We start from the raw sequence: 18,654 nt of genomic DNA on the forward strand, positions 1-18,654 counted from the left end.
ATTGATAGTGGGCGATTTACTAACAAGTGTTCGGACTGCGGGTGCCGCTGGGAGGTCGGACTAATCGAAACGTGCTCGACACTTCTGGCAATCTTTACGCAATCCGAAAGCCCGCTGAAACACACTCTAAGTGCTTCTTGGGAGTTTCTACGTTGTTTCTTTTGTCCCTATTTTCACGCGCTTAAGTGTGATGGAAAATCATACAAAAAGTAATTTGAGCACGTCTCCAGAGATCGCCATTGCGTGTTGGAATACTATTATCAAACGTGATTTATTATACTTCGTTTTAAAATTACCTTTAAAAATACTGTTTGTTTTTGTTGATTTTTTTATTCTTTGCCCATCTCTTGATGTCTTCTCTGCTTCAACAACTGAATGAACTCATATTATACTCCCACAATTCATTGATCTCGTGTTAGACATTTTCTCCACTCTGTCTGTTTTCTGTTTATATTTCACCTGGTTGCCTATTTTCCTGACTATTTTCAAACAATTCCAAAACGAAGCAAGGATGATATCTCAAATATCAAATTTTTCGCAAATTTTACAAATGAAAATACATTCTTTTAGTACAGAAGAAAGTTATAGTTAACAGAAGAAGCTATTTTTTCAGCTCCTCGTAGAGTTTGTTATTTAGAGCCACTTCCCTACAAACTGTAAGCGTTTTATCTCCTTAGAAACAACGACAAACAACAACAAAATTTAAATTTTTCAGGTTATCAATGTTTCTCATATTTTATATACACATTAAAATTTAAGTTTGAAAATTTTAGTTTATTTACTGCACTTTCGCAATTTCTTGGTTACCTGAAACGAGTGCTGCGAGCAATGAATTTATTCACAACTTTTGGAACTACAAAAGGGTTTTCGACTTTATCTCAAATTCATGCGTCACATGTATTTATTGTTGGTTTTTCGTCTTTGACGAATAAATTTTGTCTTAATTTAATAAATTGCACCTGATCTAAAGTGTATAAACTGATATTTTATTTAAAATATCATCAAATAGTATTTTAAATGCTACAATTGCAACTATAGTAAAAAAATTGAACAATAATTCTCGTGATCTCGGAGTTATTACCAGCTACTTTTGTACGCATATGCAGTCATATTCTGCGTTAAATTTAGCTCGAACAAACTTTCGCAGAAATCATAACGCCCGAAAGGGCCTGAACTTGACCATTTCTTGCACATCATGCCGTCGCGGTCAGTCGGGTGATGAAAAGCCATCAAAATAAATTAACCATTCACGCGCCTTTCGAAGCCAATTGGGGCATTGTTCTCTATCCACTCCCTCGAGCGGCCCAAGCTGCCTTCCCCAAGCAGCGACAACGGATGCGCCACCGAGACCTTCCCTTAAGACGCTACAAAAGGTGCCGTTTAATTTTTCCTCTCCCAGGCACAAGGCGAGCTCCGGCCGAGCCCCGTGTGGCCTCCATCTCGCACAAGACTGCAGTGCGAAGGTCCCCCCGAATAAGGCTTCGGTTGTATTTTTTTAATTTTCAAAGATTTGATTGAAGCGAAGGAACGAAAAGGAAAACAGTCTCAAAATCGATCGATTGATCTTGTCCCATTTTTGGAAGCCACCGGAGATCCATCCGTTGCACCCGGTCACGGTGTGCGCGGTCAAATGTTGTGCGGAGCTGGATGCAGTTTCTAGGTGTGCGAGCGAACCTCGGCCCGGTCCAGCATCTTGCGCGATCGTGGTGCATATAGAATGGCATTTATGAATGACCCTAATGCGGGAGGGGAAAAAAAGACCGAAGACATTCGTTAGCCGTGCTGCAAACCACGCTATGCCTTCCTTTCGCTTGGGCCCGAAATGTTGGATGCTGCTTGGTGGTTGGTGAAGCGAAAAAATTGCTCAAGTTATCATAAAAACGGCTTCAGACCCACCGGTACCCAGTCGCCCGTTTCCAGTCCCGAAGCGCCTGCAACGCGTATGGTGCGCCAACGTCTGTGTGCGCCGGAAAAATTAGTTCGTACGAGCCCGACGAACGCAGCTACATTAGCATCACCAGCAGCGGCATGCGTGGCCTATGCTCAGCCTTCACGGTTTTCGGTCGGAAAGATGGACGGTATTTGCCGACGTTTAATTTGGCCCCCATTTACTGCCAATTGCGCAAGCGCATCTGCATCGGATTCTACCTTTGGCACAACCAAACGAGCCGTTCGTGTAAACGTTTGCATCAGCATCAACTTCGATCTCGTGGTGCCTTGCTTATACCGTTTCGGCAAAGGGAACACATTTTGATAACCTTCCTTACGCAACGCGTGCGAGAGTTACAATAACAATTTAATTTGTCCCCATGGCAGACCTCGGGATACACTGGTCCAGAACAGGTCCAAAGTGGGACCGTAAACGAAGTTGGATTGCGATCGGATAACGCGGTTATGTAAAATGCGACCAGGGAAATCATGGTTCACACCTCTTTTGGTGCAATTTGGATCATTTTGGAGATAAAAAAGAAGGCAGGTTTATTTTTATAGTGCTTCGGGGTTTTTAATACTTGTCAAAATATGCATACACATTGGATTATAAGTTCGTAATTATACTATTTTAAAATCCTGTTTGAAGGGGAGAAAATGAGAACAGTAACATACTATTTAATTAATTATCTAATTATTAACTATAACGCAATACAGATTACTTTTTTTGAATATAGTTTTATTTGTGAGTGAACAAATAAATAAAAGTTATGATAATCTTGAACTTCTTATAGAAAACTTAATCTAAAGTTCTTATTGAAAAAGATTAGGTTTCTTTTTTTGTTTTGGTTTTTGTGAGTTATATTAGATTTAAAGATTCCAGGGTACATTTATATACATACTGAGACATAACTACATTTACGGACATATAAAATTATATGAAAAAGAACAAAACAAATATTTAAGCAAGTAAATTGGTTCACATAATTGAAGGGATAGTATGCAGAGTAAAACACTTAAAACTCTTAAACTACAAATATATTTATGAAAAATTAATAGATACTAAGTAAACTGTCCTAGTAAACTGTTTTTTCTCTTCATATCAAAGTTTTTCATTTGCTACACAAAAATCTTAGAACACGTTTTTTTTAATTTCCTTCTTCTTCTTAGTTGAAATGATCATTTTTGTCTCTGATTGATTTCTGAGTAAGAACACTTTATTTGCTATTAGACATAAATCGTTTTCCATTTTCAACTCTAATGATCCTAACTCTAATTAACATCCTAAGGCTGAAGTACACCCACAGTTCAAGAAACAAATAGATGATTAAATGAAAACAACAATATGCGCTAACATAGCTTTCCTCGAAGAGAAACCACTAATCTGAGCGTATTACAACACATCCTGTCGAGCACTTATTTGTACCGTTTTGTATATTCGAATGATTTTTAAAGCCCACCATCTTTCCGTTCCGAGGCATCCAAACGGTCATTTCCAATCGCGTAGTTTCCGGTGCAGAAGGACAACCCTTATCGGATTTGCAAGGCGTAAAGATGAGGCCGGCGTAAGGTAATGGACTGTTTGAGCAACCGCACGCTTCTTATCTCGAGCATATCAATCTTCAGCGTGCCGTTCAACTTCGGTAAACCGAAAGCCATCAAATGCCTCCGGTGGTAGTAAGGTCATGGCGGGAAAATGTCTACATTGTCGTTACGCTCAATGTCTTCATCGCTGTGAGAGATGTGGAACTATTTTTTGCTTCTGAAGATTTGTTCAACGTTTCTTCATTGTACCAGTAAAAAATACGAAGGGCAGCACCGAAGCGGCGGCGTGTGACAAAAAGTGTATCAAAACGTTTTGGCCAGTCGGTTCCCACCGGATTGCGCAGCCATGCTAAACGATTTACATTTGGGGGGAGATTGAATTGAGCGTTTAGTAAAATACACTGCAAAATGGCTTATTGTTTTTCCCGCCATTAGAAATGTTGTTCATTCAAAACAAAATAAAAATCATAGGTACGGTTTAAATGTGGCACGAACCGCTCGATCGAAAACCGTTACCGGGAGCGTTATAATTAATTTCGAACGCTAATCTGGACGTTAAAATTTAAATTTACACGCTCGGTTGATGCGGTGAGTAGCAGCTTGGTTTAGCTTGAGATGATGTTCGCACCCATGCACCTTTCCTCGGACACTATTCGCAACCTAACAACACCTTGTAAATGTAAACTTTAAGCAGCAAGCTGATTAAAAATGTATTTGCTTGTTTCTTTGCTCCTCTACTTTCCGCCTTTACCGTTGTTGACAAGACGTTAGCATCGTTTTAAGCTTGTTTCTCCCGAATAACTCGTTTTGCGATCCACCCTGGCCAGCCTTAGTTTCGGTTTGGTGGCTGCATTTTTACGTAAGCAAAGGGATCATTTTGTTACCGCCCTTGTCGAACGTGTCAAAATCTCGTTTAGGGGATTACCGGTAGACACACAAATCAACATATCAATCCGAGCCGAAGCCCTCTCGTCAAAGGTGGTTTTTGATTGGGTCACTTGAACCATCATGGTTGAACCTTTATTTTTTAACACAACTTTTAGTCGATTGAAACTTAGATGCAAACGAGTGTATTTTCAACATTTTCTTGATGAATAATCTATGAAATATTCCCACTGACGTTTTGGATTAATGTTACAAAAATCCTAAACCTTTTATACAAAGCACACGCCACGGACGACCTCACTATGTTATCCGTTCGGAAAACCTTATTCGACTGACCAGGTGCCGGTTTTCGTATGGCGCGCCCGCGAACACGCGGAACCAGAACCTGTTGTGGTCCATCGAATGCACACTGGGAAAGGAGAATGGTAGTGTCATAAAAAGCCCCCCAAACCTCCACACAAACGCACACAAGTAGCACACGTGGATCAGGGGATGAAAAGAAGAGTGAACATTTCGCCAACCAACGGTCGGTGGAATGGTTTTGCATTTTGCACCACTGCTGGCACCCCTTTGCCATTCATCAACCCTCGTTCTCCCTTGCACTACCTCTCCGCCTCAATCCTTGCTGAAAGGGAAAATGGGTAACGGAGTCCACAGGGCATCGGTTTATGTTGACAATCAGCTGTTTCCTTGTGCGACCTGAAGGATGAGATTTATGTACCCCTGGTCTCAACCCCTCCTGAACAATTTGAATTTCAAAATGGACCCGTTTTTCCATACGATAGTACACCGGGGTGCACTAAGAAGCGAACAAGAGAGAAGGTTGGAGACGTGGGGCGTTCGAAAGCGCGCGCCAAAATACTCAATAAACATGGAGATAAACCGTGCGTTGTTTGTGCTACTATTGCGTTTCGGTGTGAGAAAAACCCCCACACCACGGGTAGGGATCAACAAACAGAGTGATCTCTCTTGAAGAGCGACCACCACGACGACGTCGACGACGACGTCGACGACGACGTCGACGACGACGACGTTGGCCATACCGAAGTTCTAGTGTGGCGCCTCCACCATCGGCGAACCGACGACTGGGGTTGGCGGGATGGGCAGACGTCGTCGGAATAATTTGATGATCACTCGCGCTCTGCGCTGCGCTACGTTTGTTGCCCACTCCTTGCCTTCTGAACTCGCTCGCCACCCCTTCCAGCGAATGTCACACGGCGAAGCGGTGGAAAAACGCAGACCAATCGCGGGAGAGGCCGCGATCCATCTGGCGTACGTGGTGGAAAACGAGGGGGAGCCTTTGGGTCGCGCTGGGTTTTAGGGGGTGCCCGAACCGAATTTAGGCTCGGTATAAATATGGCCGGTCGGTTTTGGGAAGTCATCAGTCGGTCCTCGCACCATCAGCCTACCAGTTTTACGCCTAAACAGTTGAAAATGAAGGTGTGTGTTTGGCTTTCCAGAGCAAATATTAGTGGTTTTCTCACCTCTGAACCGTTTCGGTGTCATCCTTGTTCGAAGAGTGCGCTAGTGGATATCGGTCTCGAGAAAACAGTGACAATTAATCGTTTGCTTGATGTGTGATCTTTCTCTTTCTTCCCATTCTATCCGCAACGCAGGGATTCGTAGTGTTTGCGATGGCGCTTGCCCTGGCGGCCAGCAGTCCGGTGGAGAAGAGCGAGAAGGAAGCGTCGGCGGCGGCGGCACCAGCGGCCCCCGAGAGTGAGAAGAAGCAGGAGAAGCGTGGCCTGTTCGATCTCGGCTACGGCTACGAGTCGCACGGTTGGGATGCACCCAAGCTCTCGCACGGCTGGGACTCGCCGAAGCTGTCGCACGGCTGGGAGGAACCGCACCACACCGTTCACGTGAAGAAGGTGCACGTGCCGTACCCGGTTGAGGTGGAGAAGCATGTGGCCGTCCCGGTGAAGGTGCCGTACCCGGTCACCGTCGAGAAGCACGTCCCGGTCGTGGTGGAGAAGAAGGTCCCGGTCTACGTCGAGAAGCATGTCCCGGTGCACGTCGACCGTCCGGTGCCGTACCCGGTGAAGGTCCCGGTTAAGGTGGTCCACAAGGAGTACGTCGAGGTGCCGAAGCCGTACCCGGTGCACGTCGAGAAGCACGTCCCGGTGATCGTGAAGAAGCCGGTCTACGTCGAGAAGCACGTCCCGGTTGTGGTGAAGTCGCACGGCTGGGAGCCTCATTCCCACTCGTACTCCGAGTTCCACTCGTGGTAAACTCATCGGGGAGTGGTAACGGAGTAGGACCGGATAAGTCGTGGGCGCTAGGACGGGCATACTCTCACTCTCCTTCCCCTAGGAGGATTCAACTTCCTGTCTGAAGGCGCAGCCGACTTAGCCGGCCCTCCACTCTTCCTATCATCTTCAACGCACGGATCATACCCGTGCATTGATGTATACTCTCACTATAAACCAGTACTCGATTCGATTGTGATCACTCGGTTTGGCAACACAAGTTCCTCAATCATTCTGATATCTCATCTTCTTCAACGCCGATTTTCTTCCTGCGCATACATGACAATTATGTCCCTCGATCTCTCTCGACACGAACTAGCCCCAGCCACACAACTTTCTGCTTCCCAACTCCCACCTGAAGGCCAGACTACCTTCCGCGCTGCAAAACCGATTACCGCAATCCTGCTCATTTTTTCAACTTGTTGTCAAATGTAAATAAATTATTTTACACTACTTACACCACGCGTGTAAGTGGGCCTGTGGAAGAAACAGCTGTAAACATTACAAAGAATGTAACAAAACATAATAAAAACTATAAAAAATCTGAAACACACCGTTTTCGTTTTTATTGCAACCATATCCTACCGCATGAGATGAGTGGTTTAGCTAATGCAAACGACATCGTAGAGAAGACAAGAAGCTGATGTCCCTACTGGTTGCCACTCTCCAACGTGTACTATAGTCAAGGACGGGCAGCATTGAGTAAGCCACTCATTATGCTGCATTATGTTAATTATGTGCGCCTTCCACCATCTCCCCCGATCATAACGGTGTCCCAGTTTTGGTGCACCCGAATCCGCAGCCTCCCTCCTATGCGTCTCCGGTGACCCCTGACAAATGGTGTGCGAGTGGCTTAGGGGACAGGCACTCGAAGGGTACGCGAAATCGACAGCACAATGCCAAAGATGCCGGCCGAGAGATGGGAGCTCATCATCTGGAGCATCTGATGGATGGTTTCCGATGGTTTCGCTTTGATGCTGGACTGCTGCGTGTCGAGGTCAAGGTAGGGCATAGATGATGGATTTTTTGAAAGTGTATTGCGATGATCTCGCTTGCATACATTATGCCAAGGGCCACCGGATGAAAGGGTGATCGGGTGATGGTTACCGTTGCAACTCACGCTGCTTTCAAGGGTTATTCTAGTTGGTACTGCATCAGGTAAACGGGTTTCTTTTAATAAATCGTGTTTAAAAGTTCAAATCGGTTGATTGTGCTGTGGGAAGTACCGTATTATTAAACATTTACTTCCTGAGTTGAGTAATCTGTGAGTGGTTACTGTCATAAGATATTTACTTCATTATTCTATGGCAACAATCAAATTTCTGCAATCTGTAAGAAAGATAAAAACCTGCAATAAAGTAGTTTTTTTTTCGATAATACATCTATACCGAAAATAATCGAGTTTACTCGACATTTAGAAATATAGTTTTTCAGAGACAAACATTCAAATCCGTTAGTTGTACGAGGAATTATGTGAGTAGCTGTATCAATTGCATACATTTAGGGGCATTTACTTCAGCAAAATTTTAACCGTTATGAAACAAAGTGAAGAATTAATTCCATTCTATTCACTACTTAGAAAAAGTAACATGCCATTTAATTCTTTCTAGGTTGAGAAAGAACATATTACTCATTCATCAAACGTAAAGCACCGCTCCGGCAGATCATCGTTTCTTCGAGGGAAAATTCCCCATTTCGTGTGAACAAATTTTCACCGACGAACACAATGCCCCTTACAACAAAAGACGACCCAGCGGTTTTTTTTTTCATTCATATGTTCCACGAATTTCTAGGGACAAGTACTAACCATTGGTTGAGTCACGTCCATAACTACGTAGTAAAATTAGCATCATGATTATCGTTAAACGGAATCTCCATACGCTCTAATCATCGCAACTAAACGTTCTCTAATCGAGATGTGTATATTTGTTTACTCTTAGATTACACCGACCGATAGGTCTGAAAATAGATAAATGGTTTTATAGATCCGTTTTGAGCGCCGTTTGTTGATGGTGGAACCGATTTATGGTGCTAGCAATGTAAGGTGGTGTAGATCCGTCGATGAAGATAATAGCGTGCAATTATTGCGATTATATGCTTCGCTCTGGTAGGCAGTATGATTTTTTTATCGCTTGATGTTTGCTCATTACGCGGGTAATTAAAATACAAGAATCCGGAAAGTATCAGATAACGGATTTTGGTGGTTTCTAATGATATGTAAAATACCACATATGACTTTCGGTTGCAGTGATCTTTACTGTGATCAGTGTTACTTCACATTGAAGTGATAATACCGGAAGGTTGATGTTGCATAATAAAAATGTTTTTCTTCAATTTGAGGAAATAAATCACGGAAAGCCACACCTTAGGCTACAAGCCTGAGGCAGCATGGAAATGGGATGGAAATCTTTAAATATAAAACTAAAAGGGATAGGCAACTCTTATCAATTATTCATCGATCAATTTTTCCGAAGAGACCGGCCACTGGGCGAGCGTAAGGCTCGCAGCTTAGGAAGAGATTAAAGGTGCACATTATGCGGTTGCATATTATGCAGGTATGTGGACGTCAAACGATTAGTATATCAGTGACAAAGTGCAGTTCCGAACCGGTCTGGAAGTTGGGTCTCGAGGTACCGTAATTAGAGCGAGATTATGGAGAGTCGGTGGCGGAGGCATTTGGATGCGGGATCCTCACCGGGATGCTTGACCCTCGAAGCACGATCGCCGAATGAAGCACGGGGTTAGCGGAAAAACGTGTTTCCCTTTCCTCTGGAGGGCTTGTGATATAAGCTGCACGAACACTCGGCTCGTGGCGCTTCCTTTGTCCGTTGCGTGCCGTAAGGTGCTGGACAGTGGTTTTCAGTGCCGCATATCGATACCGCGACGGAGAGGCATTTTCTTTACCATTCCGATTTTCCCTCATTCCAATGGCCGACTGGCCCCAGGAGGGGTGGGCAAAAGCTGTGTGGCCCAGTTTGTACCCCTTTGCCATTCCGCCAGGACGAGAAGTCGTTGGTGAACAGTCCGGAATTAGCGCTCGTGTCCATATCACCAGTGGCAACAGCCTGATTTTGGATAATGGCTCAAAGGAAAATTCCGACGCCGTGAGGGCCACAAGGTAAAAGGCATCGTACTTTGGCAAAGGGAGTTGGGGTTTGCGCTTGAGTTGGCTGCGTTATCGTCGAGTTGGTCATTGCAAACTATGGTACTTAATTTGTTCAACAAATGTTTTTATAAGACAACGAATAGTTTCAAAGGAGAAAGATAATTAGGCCTTTGGGGAAAAATGTTGCGGTCTGATTGTGAGGTTAATAATTATTTAAACTCAAAAGTTCAAATAACTGTAAAGTCCTTCTTCATATTATGGATCATTTATTCATATTATTATTTGGTCGATATATTAAAGTTAAAGCTAATTGTTGATCATTCAGTCTTCTCCCTTCCATCGAAATCACTGTTTTATGCTAGCAGGCTTATCATGTCCTTTTATTTATTTTAATTTAAAGCCCCCCTTAGCACACATAAATTATTATCCATCTCAGAAAAGTCAACACAAATTCTGGAAAAGACCTAAACTGAGTATGAATTTCTTACACGTTTGGGTCTATTCTATGCTTTAATTTTTTAACAAAACAGATAAAGATTAAATTTCAGTAAGATTGCTAGAAAACATTTGCAGAGGTTTCAATTTCGTTTAAAGCAAGAAAAGTTTCGTCATGTCAAAAGGAAGTATAGGGTTGTATTTTGTTGAGCCATTCCTGTATGTTACATGCAGTTTAAAATACACATTCTAATCAAATGTCGGAAAATCTCCAATTTTTTTCAAACACTCATGAAATTACATAGCTCATAGCTTCGCGTAGCTTGATCTTATCATTCTATAATTAAAATTTATGAAGAATAAACAACAAAACTTTATAGTTTGTAGTGATCGTTTTCCATAGCATCAAAAACTATTCACTTAGGCTAAAAGTGATCAAACTGGATTGAACCATTGTCTGTGATGTAATGTGTTTTCCATTGGAATGTTCTTCCACTGAAAGTGCATTCGACTATTGCTTTTGAAACGATCCACCAGACGTGTAGATTGTCTGTCCAAATCAAATCGATAGCAATTCCATTTCAATCCTTCCCGGTGTGTCTGGCTGTCTTATCAACTTCCCTTTCACGCGTCCGAAAATGTGCAAACCTCGAAACGGGCCACTGCATTTCCGCCTAAAAAAAACCCGTGCCGTTGCGTAATTCGGGGTGATTTTCTGTTCCTTTCGATACGTTCCAATTGCTCTTACTTTCCCGAACCCCCTCCCCTCCCTGGGTTCCCCTTTTCTCCGAGAAGGGGTTGCGCCACGGTTCAACAAGTGGTTCAACAGTGGAGCACGCATTTGGCAAATTCGACCGACGCCAACAAAACTCCGTCCGATATGCGCGAAAACGCGAAACACTCGATCGATCGGGGCAGCAAACGCATTTTCCTTCTCTGCCTCCGTCTTCGTGGCGTGTCCGTAGCGCCAGGAGCGTCTTCCGTGGCATTCTTGCTTCCTCTGCCTCAAGGCGGGCCCGGGGGCTCGCGAACGCGATTCGTTTTGGACGCGCTTCCTGCAAACGCCATCAAACACAACACCAATCAAGGGTGTTTTTTTTTTGCTACCCCAGCCTAACAGCAACAACAAACACCACTGACCGGAGGGTGGCAATTTTCCCTTCGAGGCCCTTCGAAAGGGATGAGGACGTGGTGTCGGAAAATGTACATTGTTACGATGCGCGGGTGGTAGTCGAACAGGGGAAAATGGCACACAAATAGTATAAAAGAAAGTAGCTCCGATCGGCCAATAGACAGTGTGGAGTGTAGTATCGGTTCGAGCGGGTCCTATTGTCTCGACCGAACGCAAGGCTCGGCTGGTGTGACCGGGTGAAAGTGGCAAGTGGAAGTGAACGACCTCTGAACTCTGTGGTGAAGGAAAAGTTTGAAGGACGATTTATGAACTGATCTTCACAGGAATATCTGCTAATTGTGTTTGGCCGCCATCGGACGGTTGTGATTTTTCCCGCTGAAATTCAACGAACCAGTGCCACGTAAAAGGGAACCAGCGGAACACAATGATTAAGTTTGTAAGTGCTTCAAGTGATGTGTTTGTGTGTGTCGTTCTATTAGTGAAATCGTATGACAGTTGGCAGAGCACCAGTAACAAACGCTAGAGTCCAAATAGTGGGCAATTTAATGACTCGGAATTTTCTTTATCGAATACCTCAAAAACAACTCAAACAAGGCATTTGATTGGATCAAAAAATACTTCCAAAAATCATGTTTTGATGCACCAGTTTCAAGAATCAACGGGATCATATCCGAATCTCTTGGAGTTGATAATTTGAGCTATAAATATGAAACTGTTAGTCAAATGTGTGTGTTTTGTTTTTCTTTCTAAGCGTGTTTTTGTGGACAAACTTTTTTTCTTAAGACAATATTTACGTTAGAAGAATTGGATCGGTTCATCAGGAATTCAAATAAGTCAAAAAATAATCAACAAATGTACTACAAGCAGCCGTTTATAGTTCAGAATTCACTTTCAAAATGATAAAACTGTAGCGTTTTGCAAGCGAGATTTAAATTGATCAATCTAAAATCAAAGCAATGTATCGTAGTGTTAAGTGTCACCCTGTTGTCGATCGTTTACTAATTTCTGTCTCTCATTCTACCCCCCCCCTTTCTCTTTCTCTCTCTCTCTTTTGCTCTGCTTACTTGGATCCCGTTTTACCCTGCGATCCTCGTAGGTGTTCGTGGTACTGTGTGCGCTGCTGGTTGGCGGGGCGCTGGGTGATGCAGCGCTCGGTAATTACTACAAGGACGTCGTGCGAGAACAGCACAAAGTGATCAATGAGATGAATCAGAACTTTACTGAGCTCGAGAGGGCCAGCGAGAAGCTGATCGATTTGGGCTTCTACGTCGGCAAGCACACGCTACCGCCGAAGACGGTCAAGATCACCAAGACGGTGGCGGTGAAGGTGCCGGTGCCCTTCCCGGTGAAGGTACCGGAGCCGGTCCCGGTGCCGGTGCCGGTGAGCAAGCCCGTTCCGGTGCCAGTGCCGACGCTAGTCGCGGTACCGGTGACGGCCACCGCACAGACGGCGGCGGTGGTGGTGCAAACGGTGCCCGCCACCAGTGCGACCGCTCCGACGGTCGCCACGACGGTACCGTCGGATGCCGCCCCAGCGTCGTCACTGTTGCACCCGAGCACGGTGCAGGTCCAAGAGTACGTACAATCGTTTCCAATACACTCTGTATACGACGCTGGCGACGATTACAATCCCATGGAAGGAAACCGTCTCGCACTAGCGGAACACACTGCATCCCCTACTGAAACCACGTTCAGTAAACAAAGTCCTTCTTCACTTCAACAGTTGGAAGAATACCAGCAGCGACAGCACCACCACCAACACCAGCAGTATCATCGCCAAAAGTCTGCGCAAGCGGGATCGCATTCGAGCGGCGCGGAACAGTACCACCACCCGTCAGCCGGAGCAGCAACAGCACCAGGACAGTACTACGGTGGTGCTAAAGTTCAAGCCACTCCGCATCCGGCTGCAAAGTTCGGACCTGAGTCGCATGCTGTCCAAGCGACGGCCAAACCGTATGGCCAAACCGGGGTCGGCTACAAACTCCACACGCCCACGTTCGCCCGTTCCCCGGATACGGCGTATCCCGTTGCGTCAGGCTACGCCGGAGCAAAACCTGCGCCGTCTGCGCCGTCGGCTGAAGGGTACCGCTTCGCCGGAGAGCAGCTCCAGCTCCAGCTCCAGCGTGGAGGAGCAGCAGGAGGAGCTGGAGGAGGACAGCAGCAGTTCGGATCCGCTGGATCTAGCTTTGGTCGCGGCGGAACAGGAGGAACTGGAGCGGGAGTCGGAGCAGGAGTCGGAGCAGGAATCGGAGCAGGAATCGGAGGAGCTGACGCGCACCAGTCGTACGCCGTCCACTACGAGGAGGCCGCGGAAGTCCAAGCGACCCACGAAGAAAGCGTACCATCGCACTTCCAAAACCAAGAAACCGAAGCGCTCCAAGCCGTACAAGAAGCCGGGTCGGCTGGGCGCGAAGAAGAAGCGGAAGGCGTCCGGGGGTTCGGGATCCGACAAGCCGGACGACCGGCGGGTAAGGGAAAAGAAGTCAACGAGCTTACGCCACGCCCGTTCCAAACTGTTCGCGAATCGTACCCGCGGTATGAGAAGCCCGATTTTGCGCACTACCATGCGGCCGGTTCGCATACGCACCACCACCACCACCACGACCACCACACCCTACCCGCTGGTGTCGGAGGAGCAGGCGTCGGAGGAGGAAGCGCCACCGCGGAGGAGGGTGATCCTACCGGCAGCCTCCTCGCCGAAGGCTTCGATCATCCGGCATTTAAGCCCCTTCCACAGTCTACCGCCTCCGCCGCCGGAATTGGGGGTACCTCCGCTGGCAGCGGAAGCGCATCGACCGCGGCACACCGTTACCCGGTACCGGGGGGACGCACCCATCACCAGAAAGTATCCACCGCGGGCTACCATCATACGCATCCACGTCATCCGGAGTCATCGGGTGAAGCACATCAAAATCTTCGTCATCAAGCCGACGCCCCAGTCGGAGACCCATTTCCCTTCTACCACGCCACCAAGGACGATCCACACTTTGCTCGGGCAGGCGTCCAATCACATCGAGCAGTCGCTTCTGCCGGTGAATCACCATCCTTCCACCAGCAACGGTACGCCGGCAGTGCCAAGGAGTCCGCGGCGGGCCTCTCGCATCACCACCACCAAGCGAGCGGCTACCACACCTACACCGAGCACCACCCAGTCGCTCAGCAGCAGCACGAGCACTTTGGCCAGAAGTACCCGGGAGGCTACGGACTCTCCGGCGCCAAGCCCACCGTCTTCGGCGTCCCCAGTGATGCCCATCTCTACCCCAACTACACCCCTAGCGGTGCCGGTGGAAACCACCACTCCGACGACGACTCCGGTGGCCAGCACCACGATCACCATCACCACCAGCACAACGACCCCGCTTCCGGCAAGTTCCACTATCACTTCCACAATGTCCACGTCATCGGAGGAGACCACCAGCCAGACGCCAGTGAGCACCACTACTCCGTCCACTCCGGAGCCGATCACCAGCACGACGGAGCAAGCCACGTAACCTCGTACGATCCACCGGCCAGCGGCAACGCCTACCACTACCACGGTTCCGACACCGACGATCTGCTCGCGGGGGCTTCCGACACGCAAGAACAGCTACACCAACCTCCACCGTTCGGGGAGTCTTCCTCGTACGGTGCATCCGACTCACACTTCGAGTCCGGAACCGATCACAAGTGAAGCGCAATGACCGATCGATTCCAACGCACCACGCCCAGCGTAACCGCATCTACTACGTTGATCGACTTCCGGATCGCGGATAGACAGCCACTAATCCTCCCTTTTTTCTGCTGAGTTTGTCTTGTGGTTGACGGCTGAAATTATTTATTTTTTCCTCCCCCCAAAATCAGTCGTGCGCAGGATTGACCACGCGGAGTATCCGGAAAAGCAGGTGTATTTTCGACAACGCCCAATAGGCTCCTGCGCTGTTGGCGTGTTAGTACATGCGTGATTGCACATGGATTACGCATGTTCCTCTACTTGTTTTCCCTTTCTCCCTCGTACCACACCATTCTTCCTCTTCCTACCGATGAAACGATGCTTCCTGTGACAGACAACCCTGCGTAAACACCATTTTCCGGATCGCTAGTGGCGGTAGGAATGACACAAACAACCTGCTAAACATCGCCATAGGACATACTGCCGCTGCGATGGTGTAACTGACGCCGCAGAAAAGGGGAAAACAAATGGCTGAACACCCCAACGGAAGCGCATCGACGTTGTAGCGATCGTTGCGATTTTGATTGTTGCGTCTTCTAGTGTGTTAGCATGTGTTTTTTTAAACTGTTGTTATTGGTTTTTTGTTATTGCGTTTTTATTAACCACCGCACTCGTGAGTCGTGTTGTACCGCGTGTCTTATGTGTTGCCGATTTCACTGCCGTCCGAAGAACCGTACGATACGAGCTTGTGGGTTTTTCCTGATCGGGAAAATACCTGCGAGCAGCACAATACTTCACTAGTTTCGCGTTTTTTGCGCTACATTTACGTAGGTGTAAGCAGCAGTATCGGGTTGTTGAAAATCCGGTCTATATTTGAAATAAAGTTAACATTTTTAGAAACATAACCAAGCAGTGTGTTTTCGTCGCGTACAGGAAGGTGCATGAATAGGCACACAACATGAACTTTTTTTGCAGAAGTGGATGACAATTGTTCAATTGAAGTAATTTATTAATTTAGTAACCTAAATGCTGTGACTTAAAAAATTATGTCCACGTGTTCAAATCGATGGTCACGTGATCGGATAACGTTAAAAAACTGTTGTTTAACACATTGCGCCATTTACAATATTTTTGGTAATAGTTACTTATTTTGGACGGGCAGGCATGACCAAGAGGTCGTTGTGCCAAGAAGAAGAAGAAAAAGACTTATTTTGGTTCTTTCTAACGTCAACTATTCGAAAAAATCTCAATTGGTATTTTATAATATCAGAACTAGATTTTATTTGGTTAAATTACAGCGTTAATTTTATCAGTTTGTGTTTTTGAAACATATGTTTTGTTTCCACACTTTAACGGTTATTATTGGCAGAAACAAATTTAGCAAAAATGAGAGGCCCAGAGGCTTAAGAGTGGATATAATTTGGGCGAAATTAAAGTTGAACTACAGAACGATTTAATAAATGCTTCAACATGTTACAAACGTGTTGCCTAAAATGGATACAAAAAGAACTATATTTAATTAAAGAAAAAAACATCATTGAACATTTTATTTATTAAAAATGGCTAATATCTAGAAGATGGCTATGAGTTATACGAGTGCGAGATATTGCGTCTTCCAACATGAACCTGCTAAAGATGTAGCTATTTGTGTATTTCGGGGATGGGAGATTTGTCGCCACCCTTTGGTAGAGCTGTTTGGAGCCTCGTCGCCAGTCGTTACAGTTTAGCGCGCTTAACTTATCTAAAAAAAGTGTTCGCCCTAGTGATCGCACAACACTCCGGCACTCAGATGGCCCGATCCATAATGTCCCACCCCAGCTCCATAGTGCCCACCATAGTGTCCCGCTCCACCGTACGATCCACTGGCCCCGTAATGCACCCCGCTCCCACCGCTCAGTCCGTATTGATGCCCTCCGAAGTGACCGCCGGCAATACCCCCGTAGTGATGGGCGCCAGCTCCCGCGTACAGTCCAGCGGCACCGGAAGTGTATGCCTTGTACGCCCCACCGGCGGACGCGTAATGGTTGTGCGAGTGGTGCGTCTGGTGTACGCCGTGGTCAGTGACGGAAATGTGTCCGGCGCTGGTTACGATCGGTGTGCTGATAATGGGCGTACTGACGATCGGCGTGCTGACGATGGCCGGCGAGCTCACGAGCGGCGAGTAGGCGACGACGGGTTTAGCCACGACGACCGGGGTGGGGATTTTGACCGGCACCGGATGCGGTACGGATACCGGGTAAGGCTGTGGTACCGGGACGGCGACGTGTTTGGTGATGGGAACGGGCACGGCATGCGGCACCACCACCGGAACGGGCCGATCGATCGGGATGGGGATCGTTTTCTTCACGATCACCGGATACGGAATCGGTTTGTGGATCGGCACGGGTACGGGAATGTTTTTGCGCACAAACACCGGGTACGGTTTGGGGATGGCGATCGGGATGTGCTCCTTAATGGTGGCCGTTACGATCGGTCTGGCGTAGTGTGAGTGAAACCCATGGAAGCCACCGACGGACCCGGCACCATATCCTCCACCGTATCCACCACCGTAACCACCACCGTAACCACCGCCGTACGATCCGTATCCACCGTAGCCCCGGAATCGGCCACTGGTACCATATCCAAAACCTCCTCCGTATCCATAACCACCACCGTAGCCACCTCCATAACTTCCACCGTATCCACCGTAACCACCATCATAGCCAATACCGGAGCCGAGGCCTACTCCAACACTCGACCCGTAACCAACTCCGGCGCTCGATCCGTAACCTACTCCGGCCGAAAACCCGCCGCCATAGCCGTGTCCGAAACCGAACGAAAGATGACGCTTGGCGTTCTTCTTGTCTCCTCCACCCTGCTGAACGCCAACGGGTTCACCGGCCGCCGGTTGACTCTGCTCGACGGCTCGTTCCTGCTCCGTCGCCACCGACTGCTCTCCCGGGGCGCTGCCTTCTCCAGCAATTCCGGTGCAGCCTACGGCAAGCAGCGCCAAGAATATCTGCAGTCGGAGAAAAGGGGGAAACGGTCACTTTACTTTCACGACTTCACGGAACACTCCCGAAAAACGGGCACAAATTCTTTGGTACTCGCAACTTTGCTTACCCTCAGGTAGCTCATTTCGACCATGTTCCACAAGACACTGTGACACGCTGGAACGCACAACTCTTATCACCGACCTCGGCACGACTGATGACCAACTGCTGGCTGGCCGTCTACTTTATACATTCCCGAGACACCATCCGATGCCACACCGTCATCCGCCGTCATCTGTCACCAGGTTGCGGACAAGTAGGTCTGCACGGTCTACCTCTCTTAGTGCATAGGGCTAAGGCCACAGCAAACGCACGACGGGCGCTGGTCTTGACAGATTTGCATATAATTGCATCGATTTAATCAACCCACTCCCCCCGTAGACTCCCGGACCGGTGGATACCGGTGTCTGTCAAATGGCGCACGCACTAGACACGCCGCAGACAAGCCACCCTTCTCATGGGCAGGGCATCTAAGGGATCTGCGTCAGCTGTTCAGCCGGCGGACGGGTAATCGTTTTTCACTTACGCTTTCATGGAGCTCGGCTGGCCTTTGGCAAACGGGGCAGATTATGGTAGAGCCTGGTACGGTTGAAAGTGTATCTCGTCCACACTATTTACCTACTGAGGGTAGATCGGGCGAGCTGCATTAGATGATGACTTGGGACTTCCTACCGATAGCCCGAGGCATTCGG

At 47.3% G+C, this 18,654-nt stretch overlaps 3 protein-coding genes across 3 annotated transcripts; 2 read left to right on the forward strand and 1 right to left on the reverse strand.

Annotated features, from left to right (window-relative positions):
* Positions 1–5,715: 5,715 nt before the first annotated feature.
* LOC131264034 (uncharacterized) lies at positions 5,716–6,590 on the forward strand. The gene is made up of 2 exons (XM_058266324.1): positions 5,716–5,799; positions 5,976–6,590. Exons 1-2 carry the CDS (start codon positions 5,716–5,718, stop codon positions 6,588–6,590), a joined length of 699 nt encoding a protein of 232 aa, XP_058122307.1.
* Positions 6,591–7,527: 937 nt separating this feature from the next.
* On the forward strand, positions 7,528–14,951 carry LOC131264035 (hornerin-like). The gene is made up of 2 exons (XM_058266325.1): positions 7,528–7,611; positions 12,378–14,951. The coding sequence occupies exons 1-2, from the start codon at positions 7,528–7,530 to the stop codon at positions 14,949–14,951; spliced, it is 2,658 nt and encodes an 885-aa protein (XP_058122308.1).
* A 1,738-nt stretch (positions 14,952–16,689) lies between these two features.
* Positions 16,690–18,056, reverse strand: LOC131265867 (colicin-E2-like). The gene is made up of 2 exons (XM_058268205.1): positions 18,033–18,056; positions 16,690–17,928 (listed from the first exon to the last, which is right to left on the reverse strand). Exons 1-2 carry the CDS (start codon positions 18,054–18,056, stop codon positions 16,690–16,692), a joined length of 1,263 nt encoding a protein of 420 aa, XP_058124188.1.
* Between the last annotated feature and the right edge of the window lie 598 nt (positions 18,057–18,654).

Source organism: Anopheles coustani, chromosome 2, assembly GCF_943734705.1.
Source record: "Anopheles coustani chromosome 2, idAnoCousDA_361_x.2, whole genome shotgun sequence".
Classification (NCBI taxonomy): domain Eukaryota; kingdom Metazoa; phylum Arthropoda; class Insecta; order Diptera; family Culicidae; genus Anopheles; species Anopheles coustani.